At 42.3% G+C, this 24,927-nt stretch overlaps 1 protein-coding gene across 2 annotated transcripts in view; it reads right to left on the bottom strand.

The window, feature by feature from the left end:
* The window catches only part of LOC146788635 (putative cation-transporting ATPase 13A4), a 348,080-nt gene that overhangs the window by 240,629 nt on the left and 82,524 nt on the right, over positions 1 to 24,927 (bottom strand). For both annotated transcript variants that reach the window (XM_085635825.1, XM_085635826.1), the window contains exons 5-9: positions 23,824 to 23,904; positions 19,249 to 19,318; positions 14,054 to 14,188; positions 8,500 to 8,572; positions 6,749 to 6,880 (exon numbers count right to left, since the gene is read on the bottom strand). In XM_085635825.1, the coding sequence (XP_085491951.1) occupies positions 6,749 to 6,880; positions 8,500 to 8,572; positions 14,054 to 14,188; positions 19,249 to 19,318; positions 23,824 to 23,904 (491 nt within the window). The remainder of the gene's footprint in view (positions 1 to 6,748; positions 6,881 to 8,499; positions 8,573 to 14,053; positions 14,189 to 19,248; positions 19,319 to 23,823; positions 23,905 to 24,927) is intronic.

Genomic DNA, 24,927 nt, shown 5'->3' with positions numbered 1-24,927 from the left:
CAGAGAATTGGTGAGTCTCAAAACTATTTGCATATGTAAATTAGTCTTACAAGTTCATATAGCTTTATGTGGAAAAGCAAAACCATTAAAAAAATATTACCCCATGAAAAAAGTAAAAGAAAAAGATTAGTGGGTGTACCTGCTCAAAACATTTTATAAAGTGAAAATATACAACTCTAGATTTTCACAAGTGGAAATGGAATTTACAAACATTTTCTAGCAATATCCAAAGAGATATGCAGCTTGCACAGGTTCCAACGTGTAACCTGCAAAAAATGTGTAAACTATGAAAATGAGTTATGTGTACCAACGTGAATGGCTTAATCCAGCAGGTGTGTAGATTTGTTCTTTCTTCTTGGAATTAGACCAACAGTGATGAGAAGGTGGGGCTCTGGTTATGTTAGGACATTCACACCCATCAGGTGTCAGATTGTGTGTTCATTGCTTCCCTTGTTGTGCACTGCCCAGTTGTGCATTTGCTTGAGTATGAGATGTGCAGAAGGGACTACACTCAATCTGGTGTTTCCAAGAGGACCAAAAGAATGTCAAATTTTCATGATATTTATATATTGGGACCACGTGATGACCTTTGACTACCATTGTTTTAATTGACTTTAAGTGTTTTACTTTACTCTAGCCTGAATGTATGACATCATGTTTTCTGCAATTGCATGGACTTGAGATTTCATTTTGTGTCTCCTTGTAGCTTCACAGAGTAGAACATCCTTGCCAGGAACAGAAAGTGTGGGATGTGTGTTTGGAAGCATTAGAGAGAGAAATGTGTGGAGTGTACTTCTCTGTCTAGGAGTGAAGTATTATAGGCCGTGCTGCCCAAATGTGCATTAAGGTGTACATTAGGAAATGAAGTGTGTGGTGCTACAGGCAGTGGTGCACAAATATGCATTATGTTGTACATTGAGAAGCTTTATGACGTTTTTACTATTGGCTTTGACATGCCCTTATGCCACCTTGAATTCTGACTCCTGAGTTTTACACACACAAGCAGGTTACTCACATTCTTTTGGTTATTCACATTCAAGTTTGGTTTCTGTATTTTTAGAGATTTATTTATTTATAAAGTTTTATATAGTGCGAACAAGATCCCGAAGGGTATCAGAGCGCTTTACAATAGGATGGACGGTAGGTAATAAATGCAATATCGACATTGAGTAAGAATAACAAAACAAGCATAATTACAAAATTACAGGCTAAGGGGCATCCACTCAGGCACCCAGGCATTCCATGCCACAGTCACACCAACATTCCGTAAGCACCTCACACTCTGGCAGAGCAGCTAGAAGGACCTACGCTAGTTTACATGTATCCCTTTCCTTTAAATAAAAACTAAAATAACAAAACGTCAAGAGAAGAACTATGCACAAGAAAGCAGTAGTGTTCTAAACTCAGGGATGCAACAAATAGAAACATCACAAGAGAGTGAACAATAAAAAACAAGAAAGGATGGATAAAATACAACATACATAAGTATCAATATCCCCCATCCTTCCCCATGAAACATTATTAAATCATTTTGGAGCGTAAACACATTGTAACAATTTGTAGCGAAAACCAATTGTAAAATTTAGCAGCGTAACAAATTGTAACATCAAGTAGAGTGACGCAAAAGTTGGAGCACCCCGCGACACCAATCCCAACTAACATCATGTTTTCTACTTTTGCAAGCTTCACTAAGATAAGAGGCTGGAACGTGTGGGAGGGCAGAAGAATACATGAGAGCTCCTTTGGAATGCTTGTGGGTGATTGGCCAACTCCAGTATGTTTTCTTGGCACAGAGGAGGTCTTCTCGGAAACGTCTGGTGCATCAAGATTATAGAAATGGGGTCTGTTGACTTGGAAGGCGGGATTTTGGACCTGAAGGACAGACCCCTCTATTCAGTGAGGCAGTTCCTGGCTTGCGGAGACTCTTGACCCCAGGGCTGTGAATTGGCTGGTGTGGGCTAACATGAAGTTATTGCAGCCGGTGATGTCTTTTTTCTAATTAATGGCATTGTGATGCGTGAGTGTATCTGTGTGCACATTTAAGTTTCCAGTGGTTATAATCATCCAATGTATTCTGTGTATATATCTTTCCCTGTTTTCTTTTGCTGATTGCTTGCATTTAACAGTGCCTATTTCTTGCAGTGGACGTCCAGTATTATTATCATTATTTTCTGCTTGTATTTTTATCCCATGCATTTAACAGTTGCATTTACTAACTTGTAAGTGTTATAATTGCTTATATACATATATATACATTTGCATATTGTTTCATTTGGCATCTGGGAAAGCCTTTCTGTTAGAGAGTGTTGCACAAATAAAACCCCCACTGTGAGAAGTTGGCCTGGCATATGCTGTCCACTAGTTATAGGGGACACCTTGCACCAGTCCAATTCGACTCTTAAGGTGATAGGTTAAAAGACAACCTTTAAAGAAAGCTATCCTAGTGGTAGCTGTGGAGAGCAGCCTTCAGGCTAAGTCTTGAAGGAGTGTTAAGCTTATTGTTTTACCATTAATAACCTCTTGAATGACCAAATGAAAGAGTAGTCCACACAGGTATATATATAAAATATATGTATTTATTCTAAGAATAATCCCGCTAGTCTCTTTATGAGACTGGAGGTAAAGATACAATTCAAACAAGCATTGATAGTTACAATAAATAGCACTGGAATCATTGGGCCCCAGGGGGGGACCAAACCATATATTTAAAAAGTGGTATAAGAACCTAGACAGTTCCATAGACAGTGCCTAGGGCACTCAGGGTCGCTGGCCCCTTACGAAACCACCCAAGGTAGTGAGGAAGGGGACCCACGGGAGACGCGTGCAGTGGTGTAAACTACTGTCGGGATCTCTATTAAACCCTATGGAGAATGTCGCGGTGTGAAATTACAGGAATCTAAACACTTCTAGCAGGAGTTCAAGTTCAGGAGCTTAGAGTTAAGCTTTTGAAGGGCCCACACCCACGACAGTACCGAGGTACCACTGTTACCTGCCCCAGGGAAGCCGGGTGCATAGGTCGTTTTCGATGTCGGGTCGCGATCTGGATTTCAATGGGAAAACGTGAAGAACTGCTGCTAGCAAGAAGCGTTGTCGATGTTGTGCAGATTGAAGATGTAGATCTTGAAGAGAGGGACCTGAAAGCAGAGGGGACAGAGTCTGGGTCACTAGCCAGTGGCCAGGGACCTCAGGAGAAAGAGCCCTTCAATGTCGGGTGCTTCCAGGTTGAAGACGGGTAGCTTGGATCAGCAGCCACGGGCTCCAGGAGGCTTCAAGGAAGGCCAGCTTCTGGAGGGCAACTGTCTCACAAAGGGTGAGGGTCGCTGCGATGTTAGTGTCCTGATTGGATCCACTAAGCCTTGGCAACCGCAACCCACTCAAGAATCAAGAAACAGCTACTGGTGCAGACCCACGAGGTCTGAGTGAGGTCTCCAGTGAGGAGACTGAAGAACAGGCCTGGAGCAACCAGGGGAACTCTTGAAAGTGAAGATTGACCCCTGCTAGGGCCCACCAGTCGAGAGACAAGGGACCGCGGGAGGCAGCAGTTTGGTGTGCGTAAAGATGCACCCACGGGTCGCCGGAGCTGGCTAGGGCGTCGATCTTTGGTTCAGATGATGCTGAGAGGTTGGCTCAATAATGGGCCAAAGCACAACTTCCCCACTGGTCGGGGTCGTGTGCTATGCAAGAGGTGGCTGGTGTCCTGGGGTATTGGGGATCTCGGCACCCACGGGGTCCACGGTGCTCAGCCTTGCTGTGCACACTCACTGGCCTCTGGGATGCTTGGAAACCCACCTCAGGGTAGGCAGAAGTCTTCAATGTCCGTAGGAGCAGCAGAGTCCAACCCGGTCACCTGCAGTGTTTCAGTTGCCTGCCAAGCAGGGGGGTAACTCCTTTACCCCAAGGGAGATTTCTTCATTCAGCTGTGCGGCAGCAAGTCAAAGGTTCAAGACTGTGAAGTCCAAGATTAATCTGAGGCTCTGGGGACCCTGCACCCACCTTTATCCAGGGATTAGGGGAGAGTCTGAATCAGAGCCCACCAATGAGAGTTCAGGCGGCAAAGGGTGGCTACACCCTCTCCCCTTTGTGTGTTTTCCCACCTGGGCAGGGGATAGGATGCCCCTGAACCAGTTTGAGGCGGTGTATGCAGAAGTAGGCACTGGAGAAGCCTACGTGCAAGTCTGAAAGGCATTCTATGGTGCACCCACCCAGTTCCAATCCACATAGTCTGTCTGGGGAGGTGGGAACACCTCCCTGCAACAGGATCCCTATTGTCCAGCTGCCGTGGCTGGAGTTCTGCCCAGCAACAGGCAGCCAGAATCGTGTGGGTGGCGGGTAGCATCCATTTTGTACTACGTGTGCACTTTTAAATTGGTGTCTAAATTCTGCCGCTTTTACCATATCGCCCCTCTAGCAGGGGGGAATCGTGCCCTCATGCCCATGGCTGGACTGGGGGTATGACTCCACGATGTTTGACACCAAACATGACATGGTTCTGTGCAGCCACTCTCAAGTTATCACGCTATCGCGATTACTTATAATGCGGTTAAGAGTATATGGTATGGCTGCACTACAAACAACCTCGCACTAGTTTTAGCGAAGGTTGCAGAGGGGCCCTACTCAGGTAGGGGTTCCCCCTCACACATATCTCAGCACCCTGCCTTGTAGGATTAGCAAGGCCTGCTTTAGGGGTGACCTATGAGGATATATGTGTTGTACTTATGTGGGATACAGGGTACCTATATCCCTGTAAGGGGTGCAAGCACCACCTTACCCAGACTACAGTAGTGATCTGGTGGTGTCAGTTTGTATGGCTGTCCCAGGGGTGGCACAATAAGTGCTGCAGCCCCTGGTAGGCCTCTGAGGGACCCATGCCCTGGGTACCTAGGGGACCATCTACAAGGGCCTCATAGGGGGTCCTCAGTATCCAATTGGTATGCACCTAGGGTACTCACATCGGTTTAGAGAGAAAGCAGATAGGCTGGGGTCCTGGATAGCAGGGCCACAGCCTGGCTAGAGTCAGAAAACAGTCAAAACATCAGCTAAAAGTTGGGGACAACTATGCAGTCGATGCCACTCTCCTACACCCACGCTTTATTCTGAAAACAGTCTTTTGTTGTGCCTCATTTTATGAGAGTGAAATCCCTTTTTCAGGTCTTTTCTTGCTTTCGCCGTGTGTGTGCCTCCATGTGGAAATGTTGTATTGCTTTGATTTGGAAGTGTGAAGCAAGACACCAGACTATGAAATGAGTTGACTTTAAACTAATTAAATATAAAGTTATTTATGTGTCCATGCAGGAAACTACTAGAATCTGCTCTGCTGATGCCTGGGGAAATTAAACACAGACACTGCACTTATGAATTAAGGGTGGATGCAACTTGTAGAAATCTGAGGAGGTGAATCACAGAATAACCTAAAACAAATTCAGTGGAATTAGGAGACAAGACTAATTCTGCATTTAGCACTATTTTCTTGGCACGAAACTCCCCCTTTGTGGCAAAATATACATAAGGGTGATTTTTGTGCTAAATGCAACAGAATATTATAAGTAGTGTAAGCGGCCACTCCCTAAACGTGCACTTGGGATAGGATATCCACCTAACTTGCTCCTGACAGTTAGCGCTAGTTCCTTGTATCCCCAAAAATCTTGGGGGCATATTAACAAGGGCTTTATCTCCGCTTTTTTGGCTTTAAAAGCCAAAGAAGCGGAGATAAAAATATCGCCCTATCAACAACAGGGTGCTAACATGCAAAATCACATGTTAGCACCCTTTTTCACTATGCTTCCCTTTGCATCTCTAATGAGATGCAAAGTGGGCGTTCCAGAGCAAAATAATAGGAGAGATGTCGCTAAGCAACATTTCTCCTATTATCAAGCTTCACGCTAACTCTGTTAGAGACAAAAAAAAGCAGTGCTAACCACGGTTAACGCTGCTTTTTTACGTCTGCTAATTTTCAGATTTAGCCATGTAATCCAATGGGAGGTGGATTACATGGCTAAATCCACCATGGGCCATCAACAAGGCTATCCCTATCCTTGTAGTTTTATGGCTGCATTACCAGCGATAACCTCCCAAAATGCCGCTATCGCTGGATTTTTTATCGCCTAGGAGGTTAGCGTTGTTAATAATGCGATAACCAGGCGATATTATCCAGCGATAGCGGGCGTTATAAAAATTAACGCTAAGAGCCCTTAGTGTTAATTTTCCCTGTTCCTTGTTAATATGCCCCCTAATGCTTTAAGAAAATAGTGCTAAATGCAAAAATGCTCACAGAAGGATTTTTCTTCCCAATTTACTCTTCATTACACAATCGGCATAATTAGGTTATTATTGGTAACTCCACGCCAAAGAGTACTCTGTTGACTCCAGCGTAATTCAAATATTGCTCTCACACCTAATATGAATGTAAATGCATGGACCCAGCTTCCACCTTATTGGGATTTAAGGATCCCAATATCTCTATGAAGACACGCCTTGGTCAGTAGTGTAGCAAAAGAACATAACTTGGAGCATAATATGGAAGGCCAAATTTACAAAGGTTTTCTGTGGCTGGGTGTGACTTATTCCTGGCTTGCCCCTTATGGTTTAAAGAGTGGGCAGCTTTGAGATTCAGAGTCAGGCAAAAACATCAAACCTGAGTACATATTCCTTCATTTTTGCATCTATTTAAAGTAAGCGTATTGTGATTTTATTTCTGAATGATCAGAATAATAAGATGAACATTGATGATTGTGGGTCCTGTGGACTTCACCTGTGAGCATGCTTTCATTAATGACACAGCTTCCTTGGATGAGAATGGCGTCACATGGCATAAAAAGTTTTCTTTCTCTCAAGACGATGGTATCTCCTGGAACCAGATGACGGGATTCCATCTCTTTGCAATCTATGGATTAGTGAAAATGGACAATACTTATTCATGTAGTTTGACAATCAGGGAAATGTATGAAAAAACGACGTCTATATAAAAACATTCCTGCAAGATTAAGTAATAATGTAAAAACACCACAAACAGCAGTCAATATTTTAATTCTCCACTATTTCATTCTTCAAGACTAAAGTGATCAGAGAAAGTACCATGACTGAACTGTAGAATATTAAAAAATCTTGATTTAGAGTTTGGTAGATGAGTACTCACAAACCCTACGTTAGGATATAAGGCACTTGTAATGAGGTAGACGAGTACTCACAAACCCTACATTAGGACATAGTGCACTTGTAATGAGGTAGACGAGTACTCACAAACCCTACAATAGCATGCAATGTACTTGAAATAGGGCGGGCGGAGTACTCACAAACCCTGCATTAGCATGTAATGCACTTGTAATAGGGCGGACGGAATAGTTGTCACATTTGTGACACAGACCCCATCTACCAAGCTCTAGATCAGGCACAAATGTTTATTACTGTTCTGAGATTGCAAATCTTGCCAGAATGTTTTTGGGAGTTTGAGCTTGAGGGGGCCATGGCATAAACAGCCCCACTTCTGCAGCCTGTCAGGAATATGGACATGTTTATAAAGAGGAGAGTGGTGAAGGCTGAGATTACTTTGAGGAGAGAAATTACTAGAGGGATTTCATTTCAAGAACATCTTAGACATTGCTGAGTAGAGCGGCTGTGTTTGGTTTCTTTCCTGGTGGGGGGAAAGAGAGGTGTCCTCACATACAAACTCTGCACACAGAGGGGTTTTCCTTTTTTCACATTCTTTTTACACATGAAGGTTGCACTTGCTTGTGTTTATATATGTGAACACATACAGGCTGACATCATCTTTGACAATGTACACCTTAGAAAAATGGAAATTTTCTGTTTTCCTTAGCTGACTTTATTTCAAACAGTCTTGAAAAAGACCGCTGCCCCCTAGGAAAACAGCAGATTGCTGATTGTCTATTTGTAGGAACAATACATATTCACTACATTTTGAAAATATAATGTGAAGTCAAATTCTGAAACTGAAAAATATGTAAAGAACAAGCAAAGAGCTTTTCACATTACCAGTTCAATGGATGATGTGAACATTACTGACTAATGCAGCGCGTTCACCATAAAAATTGTATTTTCTGGGGAGGACCAATTGGAAGCCCCTCATTTCAAAGACCAGATAAATTTCCACCCCAGATGTGCCACAGGAAGTTCATGCCTTTGCAAACCAATAACATCCTGTCATTGTTCACACAAGCACTGAGGTCACCAACTGAGTAGTTGTTGCAGTCATATGTGATTAGACACGTCAGCAATTGGGATATCCTACGAAAAGTTATCGGTTTGAATCAGAGGAATAGAAACACTGTTCAACTTTTTATCTACTGCGTTTTATGACATTTTTGTAAGTTTAGAATTTAACTTTCATATCTCTTCAAGCCTCAATGTTGTCATAATAAATTTAGATATAATGCCCCTACATTAAGATCTTGGAATGGTTATTAGTAGATATGAAAATGTAGATTGTTTTTCTATGCTGTGTCAATATGATATATTTTACACTATCAAGAAGACACAACTTACCTCCATTCCTGAGAGATACCTTAACCATGACACTGTTGTTGGATTCCACAAGTTTGTGCAGCTTCACAGATTCCTGTGAAGAACAATTAGGCAAAAGTTTAACCTTCTGCCTCAGAGAATATCAATTTCAATATCCACACTGGGTACACATTAATGAAAATGTAGAATGTTGTTGGACTGATTCATAACTCATAATTCAACCACAAGTGAATTAAAATGCATGTAAATAAATTCAAATCTAACATACTGCCACACTTAATATATCAGGAAGGAGAAATGGACTGGAAATACACCCCCCAGGATGATGTGACATGAGACCTCCACTTCTGGTCTTATCACAACTTGTGCAGCATGCAGTGAGAATTCTGCGGTTTCAGGTTGGTCGGCATCATCTTACGAGTCCCTCTAGTTGGCCCAACCATGCTGCATCACCGATACTCAAAGGAGGAGCAGTGCTAATGTAACTGGGTGTAGTTGTTTGACTAACCTTGGCTGATGGACTGGGTATTGTTTTCTAGTAATAAAGACCCCCACTGGGTTACTGGTAGAACACTCCTATCCGTATGAAGGAGGGTCTCCAACGGATAATGCTGATTTATTTAGGCAAAAATATGTCTTTGCATTAAAATGAATTGCAAGATCACAAATTACGCCTTTCAATTTCTCTAGTGGCAATTTTTTGATATTTTCTCAAATAACTCTATTGCAATATTTACATAATCATAGATATAGTGAGAAAAAAAACAATTTGGTAATCAAAGTTCCACCCACCACCGATTGAATTTATAAATGGTTGAGAATTGATTGTGAATGGTTAGTAGGTTAGAAATAGTAGACATGGTTAAAAAAAAGTTCAGTTGCAAAATCACCTATTTGAGTCAATCTAGCCTTTGCTCGCATCAGGGCACATTCTCTGTTTAATGGTCTCTTAGCTGTGTGGAGATCAATAAAGCGTGATGTTGTTTTTGGCATTTACATATTTTATCCGACTCCTCGAGGGTATTGCGTCATTTCCTTTCTATTTGACGTCACTTTCTTTCAAGAGAATATTGCTTCTGGTTGAACCAGCGGCTCGACTCCTTCCTATAACGTTTTTCTGACTGAAGGTGTTAAGGGGAACGTAATCCAGTCGCAATAGATTTTAAATCTTCCTCAGTACTCCCAGTCAGCATAGGATGGTCAGTCTGTGTTGAATACTGGCTCGGTCCCAGTTGTCCATATGTTATTGGTGCTGGAGATCAATGGATTTTAGTCAAATTACTTTTCTGGAAAAAAAGGGACTCGCTCAATGGTCACCCCAGAGAATTGGCAATAGGTCAGGGCAGTAAGGAATGCCCATGTTCATAAAGAGAAGGTTAAGGGTGTGCCCTACAGTGTGCATAGAATTAAAAACCCAGTGGGATGGATTTAAAGTTGACATGTCTTCTCAAAATTGATTAAATGGCCTATCTAATTTATTATCTCTGTGGTAATTAAAACTGCAGAGGATTCTAGAGTTTGAGGCTTTAATGAGATGCAGTGATATCAAGATGGACGCTTTTTTGGCAAAGAAACCATCATAACTCAAGTTCGATAAATTGACGCTCCACAAAAAGTGTAGCAGGGGGTACATTTCATTAGGCAGATTAAGGCTTCTGTATTCATAATGTCATCGAAGGGGGTCACCCGAACATAAATAGTCAATTTTGATTTCTCTCCAAATTCTAAATGACGCATTTGATATTACTGAGACCCCCTTCAGGACAGAAAGGACTTTGACCGAAATACAGGCCACAAATCTTGAGTAGACCCTGCCATGCATTACTTTATTCACACCAAGCTGAGACCCCTTAAAGACTTAAGGACCATTGAAGGGCAGCTGGGAAGAGGTCTATTGTGGAATATGTTGTTTCTCGACTCCTTAATCAAGCCAGAAGGAAATACTTTCATCACCAACTATGACTTAGATGCAGGAATTAAAGTAATCAAGTTCTGTAGGAAAGATAATTATTCACCTCTGGTATTATAAGAACAATCACTTAATTAACATGTGTGGAGTCTGCATAATGTACTGGCAATAATAAAATGATTAAAAACACTTTCTGTTACAGTTGACCGTAGACTGAGGATTTTATCCAGTATTTTGAAATGAGGACCTAAGAAGCTTCAAACACAAATCTTATTTAACGTGTTTTCAAACTGATCTAAGGGGAGCTCACAAGGCTGACAGTGGTTCTCGAAGCTCTCCAGATAGTGGGTTGATTCCTGACTCAAGTGGGAAAGGTAGCAACAGTGTAAACTTTCACCATGTCCAATGATGGAAGCTACCGCAGAATGACTGTCTGATATTACTGTGGATACCATTGGTACCTTGTTTGTAAAATTAGAGACACCTGCCTTTGTCGCCACATTTCTTAGTCAATGAAGAAAGACTGCTGGCTTTAAAGTGAAAATCGATAAACACCCAGGAACATGTGGTCTCTGTCTAGTGAGATCATCAAACATTTTAAGAAAACTCAAAGAATACATTGACATAAACCATAACTATATAGCTGCAGATAGCAAACATTTTACAATGCCTGAATATGAAAAGAGACATGTGAAATAAACCCCCTCCTATTCCATTTGTGAGATACTAAAATTTGTAAAGCCCCCTCCTTTATTGTTTCTCTTGGAGCACATAATGTAAAGTCCCGTTTCACTGTATATACCATAGAGTTGACAATGTAAAGCCCCCTTGTGCTGTGTGTGCTTGAGAAAGGAGTATGAAAGCCCCCTTGTGCTGTGTGTGCCCGAGAGAGGAGCATATAAATACCCCTTGTGCTGTGTGTGCCAGAGAAAGGAGAGTGTAAAGCCCCCTTGTGCTGTGTGTGCCACAGAAAGGAGGGTGTAAAGTCCCCTTGTGCTGTGTGTGCTTGAGAAAGGAGTATGAAAGCTCCCTTGTGTAGTGTGTGCCCGAGAGAGGAGGATGTAAAGCCCCCTTGTGCTGTGTGTGCCAGAGAAAGGAGGGTGTAAAGCCCCCTTGTGCTGTGTGTGCCCGAGAGAGGAGCATATAAATACCCCTTGTGCTGTGTGTGCCAGAGAAAGGAGAGTGTAAAGCCCCCTTGTGCTGTGTGTGCCAGAGAAAGGAGGGTGTAAAGTCCCCTTGTGCTGTGTGTTCCAGAGAAAGGAGAGTGTAAAGCCCCCTTGTGCTGTGTGTGCCAGAGAAACGAGGGTGTAAAGTCCCCTTGTGCTGTGTGTGCCCAAGAGAGGAAGATGTAAAGCCATTTTGTCCTGTGTGTGCCAGAGAAAGGAGGATATCAAGCTCGGTTGTGCTGTGTGTGCCAGAGAGAGGGGGATATAAATCTCCCTTGATGTGTGTGTGCCAAAGAGTGGAGGAGGTAAAGCCCCTTTGTGCAGTGTGTGCAAGAAGAGAGAGGATAAAGTTAACCCCGTTGCCTTGTATGTACCAGAGAGAGGGCAATGTAAAGCTCCTTTGTGCTGTGTGTACCAGAGAGAGGACAATGTACATCCCCTTTTTTTGATGTTTGTCATAGAGTTCACAATGTAGAGCACTGCCCTACTGAAGCTGCCAGTGAGGGGATGTATGTCGTTACAACGCACACTTTTACAACGCATGCACTTACAACGCATTTTTTACAACGCACAATCCATTACAACGCATGACATTACAACGCAGGACACTACAACGCATTTTTAAAAACTACCTTTACAACGCATTTCCATTACAACACATACTACCTTTACAACGCATACCATTACAACGCATAATATTAAATTGCATTTAAGGTAAGTATTAGATAGTATAGGGGTAAAAATTACTATTCTAACTCCAGGGGGTGCAACAGTAGGGTAAGTGTTGGATAGTATAGGGTTAAAAATTACTATTCTAACTCCAGGGGGTGCAACAGTAGGGTAAATGTTGGATAGTATAGGGGTAAAAATTACTATTCTAACTCCAGGGGGTGCAACAGTAGGGAAAGTGTTGGATAGTATAGGGGTAAAAATTACTATTCTAACTCCAGGGGGTGCAACAGTAGGGTAAGTGTTGGATAGTATAGGGGTAAACATTACTATTCTAACTCCAGGGGGTGCAACAGTAGGGTAAGTGTTGGATAGTATAGGGGTAAAAATTACTATTCTAACTCCAGGGGGTGCAACAGTAGGGTAAGTGTTGGATAGTATAGGGGTACAAATTACTATTCTAACTCCAGGGGGTGCAACAGTAGAGTAAGTGTTGGATAGTATAGGGGTAAAAATTACTATTCTAACTCCAGGGGGTGCAACAGTAGGGTAAGTGTTGGATAGTATAGGGGTAAAAATTACTATTCTAACTCCAGGGGGTGCAACAGTAGAGTAAGTGTTGGATAGTATAGGGGTAAAAATTACTATTCTAACTCCAGGGGGTGCAACAGTAGGGTAAGTGTTGGATAGTATAGGGGTAAAAATTACTATTCTAACTCCAGGGGGTGCAACAGTAGAGTAAGTGTTGGATAGTATAGGGGTAAAAATTACTATTCTAACTCCAGGGGGTGCAACAGTAGGGTAAGTGTTGGATAGTATAGGGGTAAAAATTACTATATTATGCGTTGTAATGGTATGCGTTGTAATGGTAGTATGCGTTGTAATGGAATGCGTTGTAAAGGTAGTTTTTAAAAATGCGTTGTAGTGTCCTGCGTTGTAATGTCATGCGTTGTAATGGATTGTGCGTTGTAAAAAATGCGTTGTAAGTGTAGTGCGTTGTAAAAGTTGCGTTGTAAAGGTTGTTCCCCCCAGTGAGGTCACATCGTAAAACCAGTCCCTTTTGTACTCGCCAGAGTTTACGACCTCATCCTTACTGCATTGATCAGAGTATGCATTTGGCAGTGTCTAAAACTTCTTCCCATGGTGTGTGTCAAGGAGTTCACAACGTAAAACTCCTCCCTATTACATTTGTCGGTGTTCACATCACAAAACCCCTTCCTTTTGCATTTCTCAGAGGGTTATTTGAAGCCCCTGCCTTCGGTGTGTGTCAAGGAGTTCACAACGTAAAACTCTTTCCTTTTGTATTTGGCAGGGTTTTCGCGATGTAAAGCCAGACTGACCTGTTGGGTTTAGCACATGATTTTCACAATAAATAATTCAGTCCCACTGCTTTTGTCATAACTTTTCATAATAAGCAGATCAGACCTATAACATCTTTCACAACTTTGTTTCATAAACCAATTAGATCTACAGCCATTGGTATGTCACCATCAACCCAGGCTACCGTATTGAGCATAATCTCTGTAAGACAAGCACTCACTTTCAGCGGAAGCACACAACTTCTGTCCAAACAAATCCAGTAGAAAGATCAAGATGTGGGCTGAGCTACAGCCCCTCTCTCAGTGATAAACCATAGCAATAAGTAATTTGTTATTTTTATCAGTGCTCACTGCAGTCTAACTCCCCTGAACTATACATCAGTCACACCTCCCTTCCCCATCCTCTTCTGCCTTACTTAACAACACAACCTCCCCTTTTGTTTTACATTAGTTGGCAGCACCAGAAACCGGCTCTTCTGTACATTTGTGGAGGGGCGGAGCTTAGAGCTTACCTTTCTAAGGTCATGCACAGTGAAGAAGATGGAAGCCAGAGTCATAATGATGACTGCGATGGAGTACTCAATGTACCCAACAGCCAACCAAAGTGCCAAACTGCAGGCCTCGAATGCATAGAAAGGGTTTAACACCTGAGTGAAAGTGAATAGCATGGTTAGCACAACCAACACACACCAATACAACTCGGGAAATTAAATCACAATGTGACACACACTGATACAACTCTTGAAGTCAAACCACAATATAACACACAGCCATACAATTCTTGAAATCAGACCACAATATAACACACACTGATACAACTCGTGAAATTAGATCACAATATAATACACACAGATACAGCTCTTGAAATCAGACCACAATATAACACACACAGATACAACTCTTGAAATCAGACCACAATATAACACACACTGATGCAACTCTTGAAATCAGACCACAATATAACACACACAGATACAACTCTTGAAATCAGACCACAATATAACACACAATGATACAACTCTTGAAATCAGACCACAATATAACACACACTGGTGCAACTCTTGAAGTTACACCACAATATAACACACACCAATGCAACTTGTGTAATCAGACCACAATATAACACACACTGACACAACTCTTGAAGTTACACCACAATATAACACACACTGATACATCTCTTGAAATAAGACGACAATATAACACACACTGGTACAACTCTTGAAGTCAGACCACAATATAACACACACTGATACAACTCTTGAAATCATACCACAATAAAACACACACTGCTAAAACTCTTGAAATCAGACAACAATATAACACACATCCCTACAACTCTTAAAGTCAGATCACTATATAACACACACAGATACAACTCTTGAAATCAGACGACAATATAACACACACTGATACAACTCTTGAAATCAGACCACAATATAACACACAAAGATACAACTCGTGAAATTAGATCACAATATAACGTACACAGATACAGCTCTTGAAATCAGGCCACAATATAACGCACACTGATACAACTCTTGAAATTAGACCACAATATAACACACACAGATACGACTCTTGAAATCAGACCACAATATAACACACACAGATACAACTCTTGAAATCAGACCACATTATAACACACACTGATGCAACTCTTGAATTCAGACCACAATATAACACACACAGATACAATTCTTGAAATCAGACCACAATATAACACCCAATGATACAACTCTTGAAATCAGAAAACAATATAACACACACTGGTGCAACTCTTGAAGTTACACCACAATATAGCACACACCAATACAACTTGTGTAATCAGACCACAATATAACACACACTGACACAACTCTTGAAGTTACACCGCAATATAACACACACTGATACATCTCTTGAAATAAGACCACAAGATAACACACACTGGTACAACTCTTGAAGTCAGACCACAATATAACACACACTGATACAACTCTTGAAATCAGACCACAATAAAACACACACTGATAAAACTCTTGAAATCAGACAACAATATAACACACATCCATGCAACTCTTGAAGTCAGATCACAATATAACACACACAGATACAACTCTTGAAATCAGATGACAATATAACACACACTGATACAACTCTTGAAATCAGACCACAATATAACACACAAAGATACAACTCTTGAAATCAGACCACAATATAACACACACTGATGCAACTCTTGAAGTTACACCACAATATAACACACACCAATAGAACTCATGTAATCAGACCACAATATAGCACACACTGACACAACTCTTGAAGTTACACCACAATATAACACACACTGATACAACTCTTGATATCAGACCACAATAAAACACACACTGATAAAACTCTTGAAATCAGACAACAATATAACACACATCCATACAACTCTTGAAATCAGACAACAATATAACACACACTGATACAACTCATGAAATCAGACCACAATATTTACTTTTGCGTGTTTTTTCTATTTATTAGTAAGAAATAGCAAGAACCAGGAATGTGTCTGTCGTATAGTCAATAAAAGAAGGATTATTTGCTAACTCAAGATGTTTTGTGAATTCATCACAACCTGGCAATGGTTGATTTATTTTGCCTGTAATGTAGACTCCTTCAAAGATATGTATAACAAGTATTTTAGATTTTGATTGCTAGAAATCGAAATATTTTATATGCTTTTCAGCCATGAGTGACTTTGAAGGGTACATACATCCCCTTTGCTGGCGGTGAACTCGAATTAGCCAATGGCAACAATGGTGAACTGGGCTTGGCGGCTTCCGTAGTTGAACAGGTTCCCTGTGCTGTACTGTAATGAACAGACTCCCTGTACTCATGGCAGAAAGAGGTGGTAAAGCAGCCAGGCACTGAATGGCTTCCACCAACAAAGTGTCACTGAGACTTTACTCAAGTCCTTTTCATTGAGATCTTCTCAGACCCGCGGAGGACACTTCTGCTGTCTGCACAAGGAGAGATGAAGGACTTTTATACATGTGCAGTTTAGTTTTAATTGAAGGTTAGGTATATATTGATGAAAGGCCATCAGGTTTTTATTCCTGAGTTCTCTTCTGGATTTGGACAGACTGAAAGTAAATCCCAAAGTGACATAATAGTGCATTAAAAGTGGGAGATTTATTTGTGTGCAATATGTATGGGTATGCGGCATGTTTTTAGTCAGTTGCATGTGTGTATTCATCTTCCTGAAATATTTCTGTATTAAGAAGTTACCCTCATGGGTTGACATTCGGGGGTATCAAGCTTGGGTCTGATGGACAAGTGGGCTTGACCTGATGGTAGACATTTCTCTCAGGACTTTTTACATTTTTCGTGCTAAGAACATTTTGACTTTGACGGTTTTAATAACCAAAGTCTCGGGCCAGAGATACTCCGTTTCTGTGAACTCCTGTGTCAGCCGCAGACGCTGCCTAGGCTTTCCCTAGATGCTACCTAGGGCCTGAGGTAGAGTCTGCTGGGAGCTCACTCAGTCACAGGGACGGATATAATGTCTTGCCTTATTAAAGACATTAGGATATAATGCACCTGTAATAAGGCAGATTGGATACCCATCACGTATGTGACTGAGTAACCGTTCACAAAATATAAATCAGGCCATTAATTTTTATTTTGGGGTCCATTGATTTATATTGTAACCCTTTTAAACATTGATTTGCAATAATTACATTTTTGTGTTTGATTTTATAGTGAATTTTAATGTAAATCTAATTTTTTATTTCCATTTTCCGTTCGCCATAACATTTAAAGCCCATTTTGTGTTTTTCTTTACTTTTCTTAATATATTTATATTTTTAACCTGGGGTAGGTTATATTAGGTTAGGTTATGTTATGAGTATTTGTAGAGCGCTCTATCACCCGTGAGGGTACCCTGGCGTTTTGAGCAGGAGCGGTCCTGGTCTGGCCGAGGGACAAGCTTGCGAGGTCCAATCGAAAGCCACGTCTTTAGCTTCTTACAGGATTCGCGATTGGAAGCAGCGGTTCTGATGTGCAGCTGCTGGTTGGTCCAGACTTTAGGAGGGATGTAGGAGAAAGGACAACCTCTGCCGCTGGTTCTGCATACTCGAGGGACGAGTAGGAGTCTGGCTGAGCAGAGGTGTTGGATGGTGTCTGGAATGTGATGCGGTTGTAGGGTTAGGCTGAGCCCATGTTGTGCATGGCTCTGAAAATGCGAGTGAGAAATCTGAACAGAGCTCGCTTGTGTATAGTAAGCCAACGAAGCACCCGAGATGTGGGGTGATGTGTGTGCGGCATGGCAGGTTGGGAGAGATCCTCACTGCTGAGTTCTGCATGGTTTAGAGGCATCTGGCCAGATGTGTGGTGGACCATGAACCGGCGTTATATTTGCACTGATATGAAGGTTGGTTTATTAAGTATATAACCATCATTCGCTCTCTTTGAGGGGTGTATGTTGCTCACTTCTAAGTTGACCAAGCACTCACTAAACCCGGTGTACTTCCGCTGACTTGACAGCAGGTAACTCTGATACATTTCATTTTCACACTCCCACAATATTGTTTTATCAGTAGATCTTCTTCCACATTGCTTGCTGTAGCCACTATTATCTTTACGCGCCCTGCCTCTTTAGCAAAGCCTGATGCCCACACCGGGGGGTGTCCCCCTCCCCGGCCTCCTACAGAAATACTTATAACTCAGTGGGTGACAAGTTTTTGTCAGATAAGGTCACTGTAGAAGTACAAATCTATACATAGCAGAAATACCGATCGATATTTGTATCTGTTGCTTTGCTGTTCGTGGTTTCATATCCAATTCTGGGATCCCACCCCTTGGCCATCTGTCCAGGATGGGATTTTGCTGACCGAGCACGGTTAGAATGTGAGGACACACCTGCACCGCTGTTTGACATTTGCATCCCTAGGACTGAGCTACCCACTACTTATTTTCTGGCACCTGGAGTAAGACTCAAGAGTAAATCGCCATGGCCTATCCACCTCAAAGTACTTTTCTGTGTGACCCCACTGGGCCCCAATCAATTCAATCCTTCTCTTTCATTCTAAGTGTAACGTGAAATAAAATATCTAGATATAAAGTATCGTATGACTGAAGGTCTGCTTCTTTGCGTTAAATGTGCGATAAATATCTTCATATCCCAGCAAGCTCTTACACCTCAGAGAACATACATGATACCTGGTCTCAAGCCAGAGTATGTGTGATATTGGCCCTGTCTTTCAGGATGTATCTCAGATTGTGTACGTGATTTCTCCATGCATACCTCTTTACACATACTCACAGTCTGTTGATGAGGTGTGTTGGAGACTACAGTTCATGCACTGTTTTTGATGTGGTTGAAACCAGCTAGGAACACTACATGAGACACCTCTTGCCAGGTAACAGGATCAGGTAAGGAACACTCAAAAACCCCATGCACTGGCCTCTTGACCTATGGTCTGCCAGTATGAGTGCCTTGATCCACCCCTGAGTGTGTGGCACCACCATGCAATGCCTGTTGAGGCTTCCTCTTTGGTGACTCCTTCACTAAGACTGGGCGGTGAACTCGCTCCGTTCACGGAGTTTTTCTTGCACTTCACGGAGTTCCACGTAGCAGAACTCAGCGAACTCCGCCCAGGCTTACTCTTCACTCCAGGTCAAATTCCAGCTCAGAAATGACCCTGAACTCAAGTGCATTGGGAAATAAATATTGTACCTCCGTGAAAAGTAGTTTCCAGATTGGCACAACTTCAACTTCAATAACATTAGGCCCACAGATCAATTTCCTAAAAGAGATAAAAAAAAATCTTATATTTTATTTGCTGATTCCAATTTTTGACTAAAAAATATACAGTGTTATATAAATGTGACATTCAAGCGTTGAAAAAAAGTCATGACAATTACTAGGCAATGAATATTCACAGTGGTTTAATCTTAGAAAAGAACCTGTGCATTTTACAAGTTATTCTCGCAATCCAAATTTTAACCACTGACGGACTCACTCAGAGGGATCTAGAGCGGGACTTCTACAGATAAAATATTATTATATCTTATTTGCCTTTTCTAGTTTTATGGCTAAAAATATACAATGTTATGTATATTGGATATTGAACTATTCGTTTTAAAATAGCCATTATCATTAAAATGCACTCAATACTCGAATTATTTTAATCTCATATATGAACCTGGACATTTTACAAGTTATTCTCGCAATCCAGTTTTAACCACTGTTGAAATCACTTAGGGGCACATGCATCAACATAAGGAATTGCGATTCCTAAATAGAGATTTTTAAGGAATCGCTATTTAGGAATCGTAATTCCCTATGCATATAGGAATCGCAAAATAAATTGAGATTCCTACACATTCCCTAATAGCGATTGGCAAATTGCGAATCGCTATTAGGTAATGGCACTCCATTCATTCCTATGGGCCTGTAGGCCTGTAGGCCCATAGGAATGAATGGGAATACACTCACAATTTGCGATGCCCAAGTTAGTAATCGCAAATTGAGAATGCAATTGCAAGGGTGCCGGGGGCCTAAGGCCCCCCTGAGCATCCCCCCAAAAGGTAAGTGTGAACAAGTGGTGCACACACATGCACTAAGGGCATGTGTGTGTGCCACATGCCACTTTGAAAAATGCACTTTTGTGCATTTTTCAAAGATTTTGCAAATTTTCAAAGATTTAGCAAGTTACCATCAACTTGAAGTTGATGGTAATTAGCGTTTCCTAAATGCGAAGTCGCATTTAGGAAACGCTTGCTGCATTTCAAGTAGGGAATCACAATTTGCGATTCCCTATATGCATTTGCAAATTAGGTAATCACAATAAATTGAGATTACCTGTTTTGCGAATGCATTCCCTTTGATGCATCAGACAAGGCATTTTACTGGTCGCTAACAGGCCGATTCTGCGAATTGGCCCGTTTGCGACCAGTAAAATGCTTGATGCATGTGGCCCTTAGAGCCCAGAGTGCAGCGACAGTCTGCCAAATCGCTGTGACGTACGTCTTGTCCCCCAGCCATGAGGCAAGTGTCCCACTGTATCTAGAGATCCTGACGCACAGGCACTGATGTCCTGCTGACATGGCAGGGACACTTTCAATTCTTTCCAGAGTGCCACTGCCTGGCAGCATGTTGGACTGTTTGATATTTATCAAAAGCTAAATGCTCAAAATCAGGGGTTTGTTTTGTATAATGTAAAAACAATATCCTTGGCATGTTGGGAGATGTTCTTTGTCTCCTGCACAGAGCTGTCTGTCATGCAAAACTGCTTCAAAAACACTCTCCTAATCTGAGCAGGAAGTCTCATTCCATGGAGATGATGGTTCTGCAGTGTCGCAACCCCTGCAAAGGTGTTCGTAACAACCCAGCCAGCCAGGCCTCCACCGACAGAAACGATGACTTTCCCTTATAGTTACCTGCACCTCTAAAAGAGAAGCAGGAATCTAGAGGTAGGTAGACTTTGTTGGTCAATTCTTTGTTGACACCCAGCCATAAATGATCCCTTACCTATTAGGGAACTGATTTCTGGTCATATTCACGCGTTGTTCATCCATAAGTACAATATACAATAATAGCTTTTATGTCCTGATAAAGAATGCGGCCTAAATCTTCCTCGCTTCATGAAAACTACAGAGCAAGCCTGACATTGAGGGCAGTTTGACAATTCAAGCTGGGTTGCCAAAAGTGAGTAATAATCTCCTTCAAAAATATGAACCCTCTAGAGCTAATGTTTACCATATCAGAGAAGATGTTGTATTTAATCAAATCTAAGGAGCAAACAATTGAGGGAGAAGAATGGAGTCCAATTTTGTAACCTTTGTGGAAATTACCTGAGCCACTGGCAGTATTTGTCCTCATTTCAGGGTCATCACATACACAAGGCGGTGCACATACCTTCACCCTGATGTACCACCAAACCCTGAAGATTGATGTGACATTCTCACCTTCTCCGCCATGCATGCCCATTATGTATTGTAGAGAGACCCTAGAGCAAGCACGTCACACTTCACAATGAAAGCAGGTCCCAGGCATTCTCTTCCGTGTTCTGAACACATGCATAGTGCCTACAAGGGTATGTCCCAGATACCCATTTTGTCACAGCATGTTTCAAAAACACAGGAAAGTAATCCTAGGAGTGACCATGGGCCCTTGATATGGAGTGGTGGGCTACCACAAACTTTGAGTTGGCACAACTCATCCCCATCCTACAGCCATCCTTACTCCTACCAGATGGTGTAGAATTCATCTGTCAAACACTGGAACCCCACTCCTACATTGGGGGTTCTGCTGGTACTCGTGGGGGTGGGGAGACCACCATATGATTGGGGCCAGAGTTTTTACTTTGAGACTGGGAGGTGTTACCTAATGTATGGATACTACTGCCTAGCTCTGACCTATTTCTATGAAGAGTGGTTTGGGAAGCTGGAAAGCTTTGTGGCCTATATCTTCTCAAACTAATGCGCTGGCAATTTTCTGATGTGCGTTGCAGAGGCTAGGGCTGAGGACAATGGTCTAAATACTGATATTAAATTTGGATTTTATCAACATCCTGAGCACAATAGAAGCTCCTTGTCTCCAAATGTTAGGTTGGAAAGAATTTGGCAATCTGTCTGTCCTTCTTGGGCCTAAATCCCACATTGGTCCTCGGGGGCATAATAAAAACATAATCCCTTTTTAATATGTAAAATCTTTGGCAGACTTATTTGTTAGCTGAAAGAAGATATGGTTCCATGAGGGGAACTCGCCCAGTTCCATCTCTCATCTAGATAGATAATTCCGGGGCAAATCATCGCTCTGGCTCAGGTTCGTATCTGCACTGAAAACTGTCCATGGCTGATGAGCTCATAGCTGGGAGAAAAACGGGCCTAGGATGCTTCTGTTCGCGTGCAAGAAGGACCTGGCCTGTCAGTCCAGGCAGGACTGTTCCCATTGGAGCAAGGTCAAGACTGATTTCCATATGGCTGGGTCCAAACTGTGGTGGCGTGGTAAGCAAAAGAACAATGGGTTGAAGTGCTACCCCCCGCGATGGCCAGCTGTTAGATTGCAGGATTCTTCCCATCACCTTTTGTGTGCTTCACATCTGCACTAACTCACTTTGAACCCCTGCCAGTCAGCACCAGGAGCTTGACCAAGGAGGTACCCTTTGCCATATGATGCTTTTAACATGTGCTTGCCTACAACAGAGAACCGCCATAGGATGGTTTGCAGGAAGTAAACTCTTTATGCTATACCACAACTCAGTATAATACAACAAATAAGATTATTGGGATTAGGGTAATGGGTATTTTTCCCAGTGGAAGACTCCATTTTCCCAAGTGAAAAATTCCCAGAAATGTGTTATTAAGTGCAAGTCAATCATTTCATGAAAGTAATATTGTAAACAATATCAGCATTGATCAGAATGGATAAACTAATAATTAGATACAATTTAAAAAGTATTTTGTGAAAAGGAAAATGATTTATAAATGCCTTAACAAGAGTGAAAGTGAGGCTCAAATCAAGGAGCTAATTTACTAACAACCCGTGTTAGTAGAGATTAGTAAAGCCGTGCAATGGCCGATTTGCAGCGCCCTGTATGCCCTTGTGAAAAAAAATGAGCGCTGCCTTGTGCTATCTTGCTTCCTGTAGACGTTCCATGGGCAGAGCCTGGGCGTTGCTATGCATCCACCCATGGATTTTGATGCAATCCCAGATCTACTAAGGTCAGTAAACCTGGGATTGTTTTTGTGCAGGAAGGTGTCCCTTCTTACACAACAAACAATCCTGCCTGTAACACAGGCACCCTTGCAACAAGGTGCAAAGGGGCATGCGTTGGCGCTAGGTTGCACACAGTGTGTCAGTGCAAAGAGGGAGCAGGATTGTGCCATATCTGGGTAGATATGGCATGTTTCTGCTCTCTCCGTTTCATGCAACGCAGCGCAGCAACTTTGTTTGCCGCCCTGCGTTGTTAGAAACCTTAGTAAATGTGCTCCCAAATGTATATGTCTGAATTCTCTCTGAAAAGGATAGGTCCAGCAGATATATAGGTGCTGCTTGTATTACATATGGCGATATGAAATGTCACTAAGGATACTTTAAAGGCACTGACTCCAGTAGCCTGGACCCCCAGGGGGTGCCACAGGTTGTAGGGTGTTCCTTATCCTCAGCAGTGATGCTGGTCTTTCTCCTCTGTCAATATGGTGATCATAAACATTGCCAGCCCATGATCTACCACATGTGGTCTAACGCAAGTAAGTAGAGAAACATATTCAGGGGACCGCTCACGTGTGCATCGATTCTCTTTACCTGAGGTTTCGTTCTTCGGTGTTTAGACCCGAGCCAAAGATGGAATGTATGTCTGAACAAGAGAGACTCTCCTCCAGCACACTGAAATGAGAAACAGGAACATTTCATTGGCATCATCAACAACCCCCTGAATAATACATTGGGAGAAAAGACTCTGCGTGCCATGTAAGAACCATGACCTCCATTGGCCATCCACACGGACTCTGTGGACACGCAGTAGCTACCCACATCAATCCACACTGCTACACTTAGGGGCATATTTACAAGGAGTTAACCCCGATTTATCTCTACCTTAACGTAGCAAAAGTGGAGATAGATTTAACACCCCATTCACAAGCTGGTGCAAACTGCAGACATCGCCAGTATTCCCGCAATAACTGCCCCCAAATTTATCTCCACGGTGGACACCACCAACTAACACTAATGAGATGCAGAGTAGGCGTTCCCGTGCCAACACACACAAGAAAACCACAATACCACACTCACAACGAACTGCCAGATCTTCAAAGCGAAGCAAAAACAGGGGATAAACCGCTGTAGTTTCAGGGATTTTACCCCTGCCTTTTGCTGGTGCCAAGCAGGACGACTACCCACAGCATGGAAGGGAGCCCAGCCACCAGCCACACCTGAAGACCCACAGATGCCATGAAGGCAAGGATCATGCAGCTCCGATACCCATGAGGATCACAACACCCACTGCCACCACCCCCAGCCCCCCGCCATATTTTTTTACTTACCTGCCAACTCCTCAGCATTCACCCGTGAATGCATTTCCATCTATCACTTGTAGGTGCTGGCTGGCAGGGTCTTTCAATAGAGCGGGGGTACGGAGGTCGGGGAAAGGGCCTCTGTTGACACAGCAGTCTTTCAGGCTGCATGTCAAAAGTTAAAAGAACCAGACAATGTCTCATGCATTTTTTATTCACTTGACATCCTGACCCTCACATCTTAATATTTGTAGGGCCATGTGATATCGCTTGGGTTGAGAAAGATGAGTTATCTGGCGGTGATGTGCCGATCTACAGGTATCGCCTGCTAACGCAGGAATAACTATCGCCATTGCGATGTTGTTGTCACCTGTTTTCTCTGCCGTTCACTGTAATT

This window comes from Triturus cristatus, chromosome 11 (genome assembly GCF_964204655.1).
Source record: "Triturus cristatus chromosome 11, aTriCri1.1, whole genome shotgun sequence".
NCBI classification, from domain to species: Eukaryota; Metazoa; Chordata; class Amphibia; order Caudata; family Salamandridae; genus Triturus; species Triturus cristatus.
This window is presented reverse-complemented; position numbering and strand designations above follow the sequence as displayed.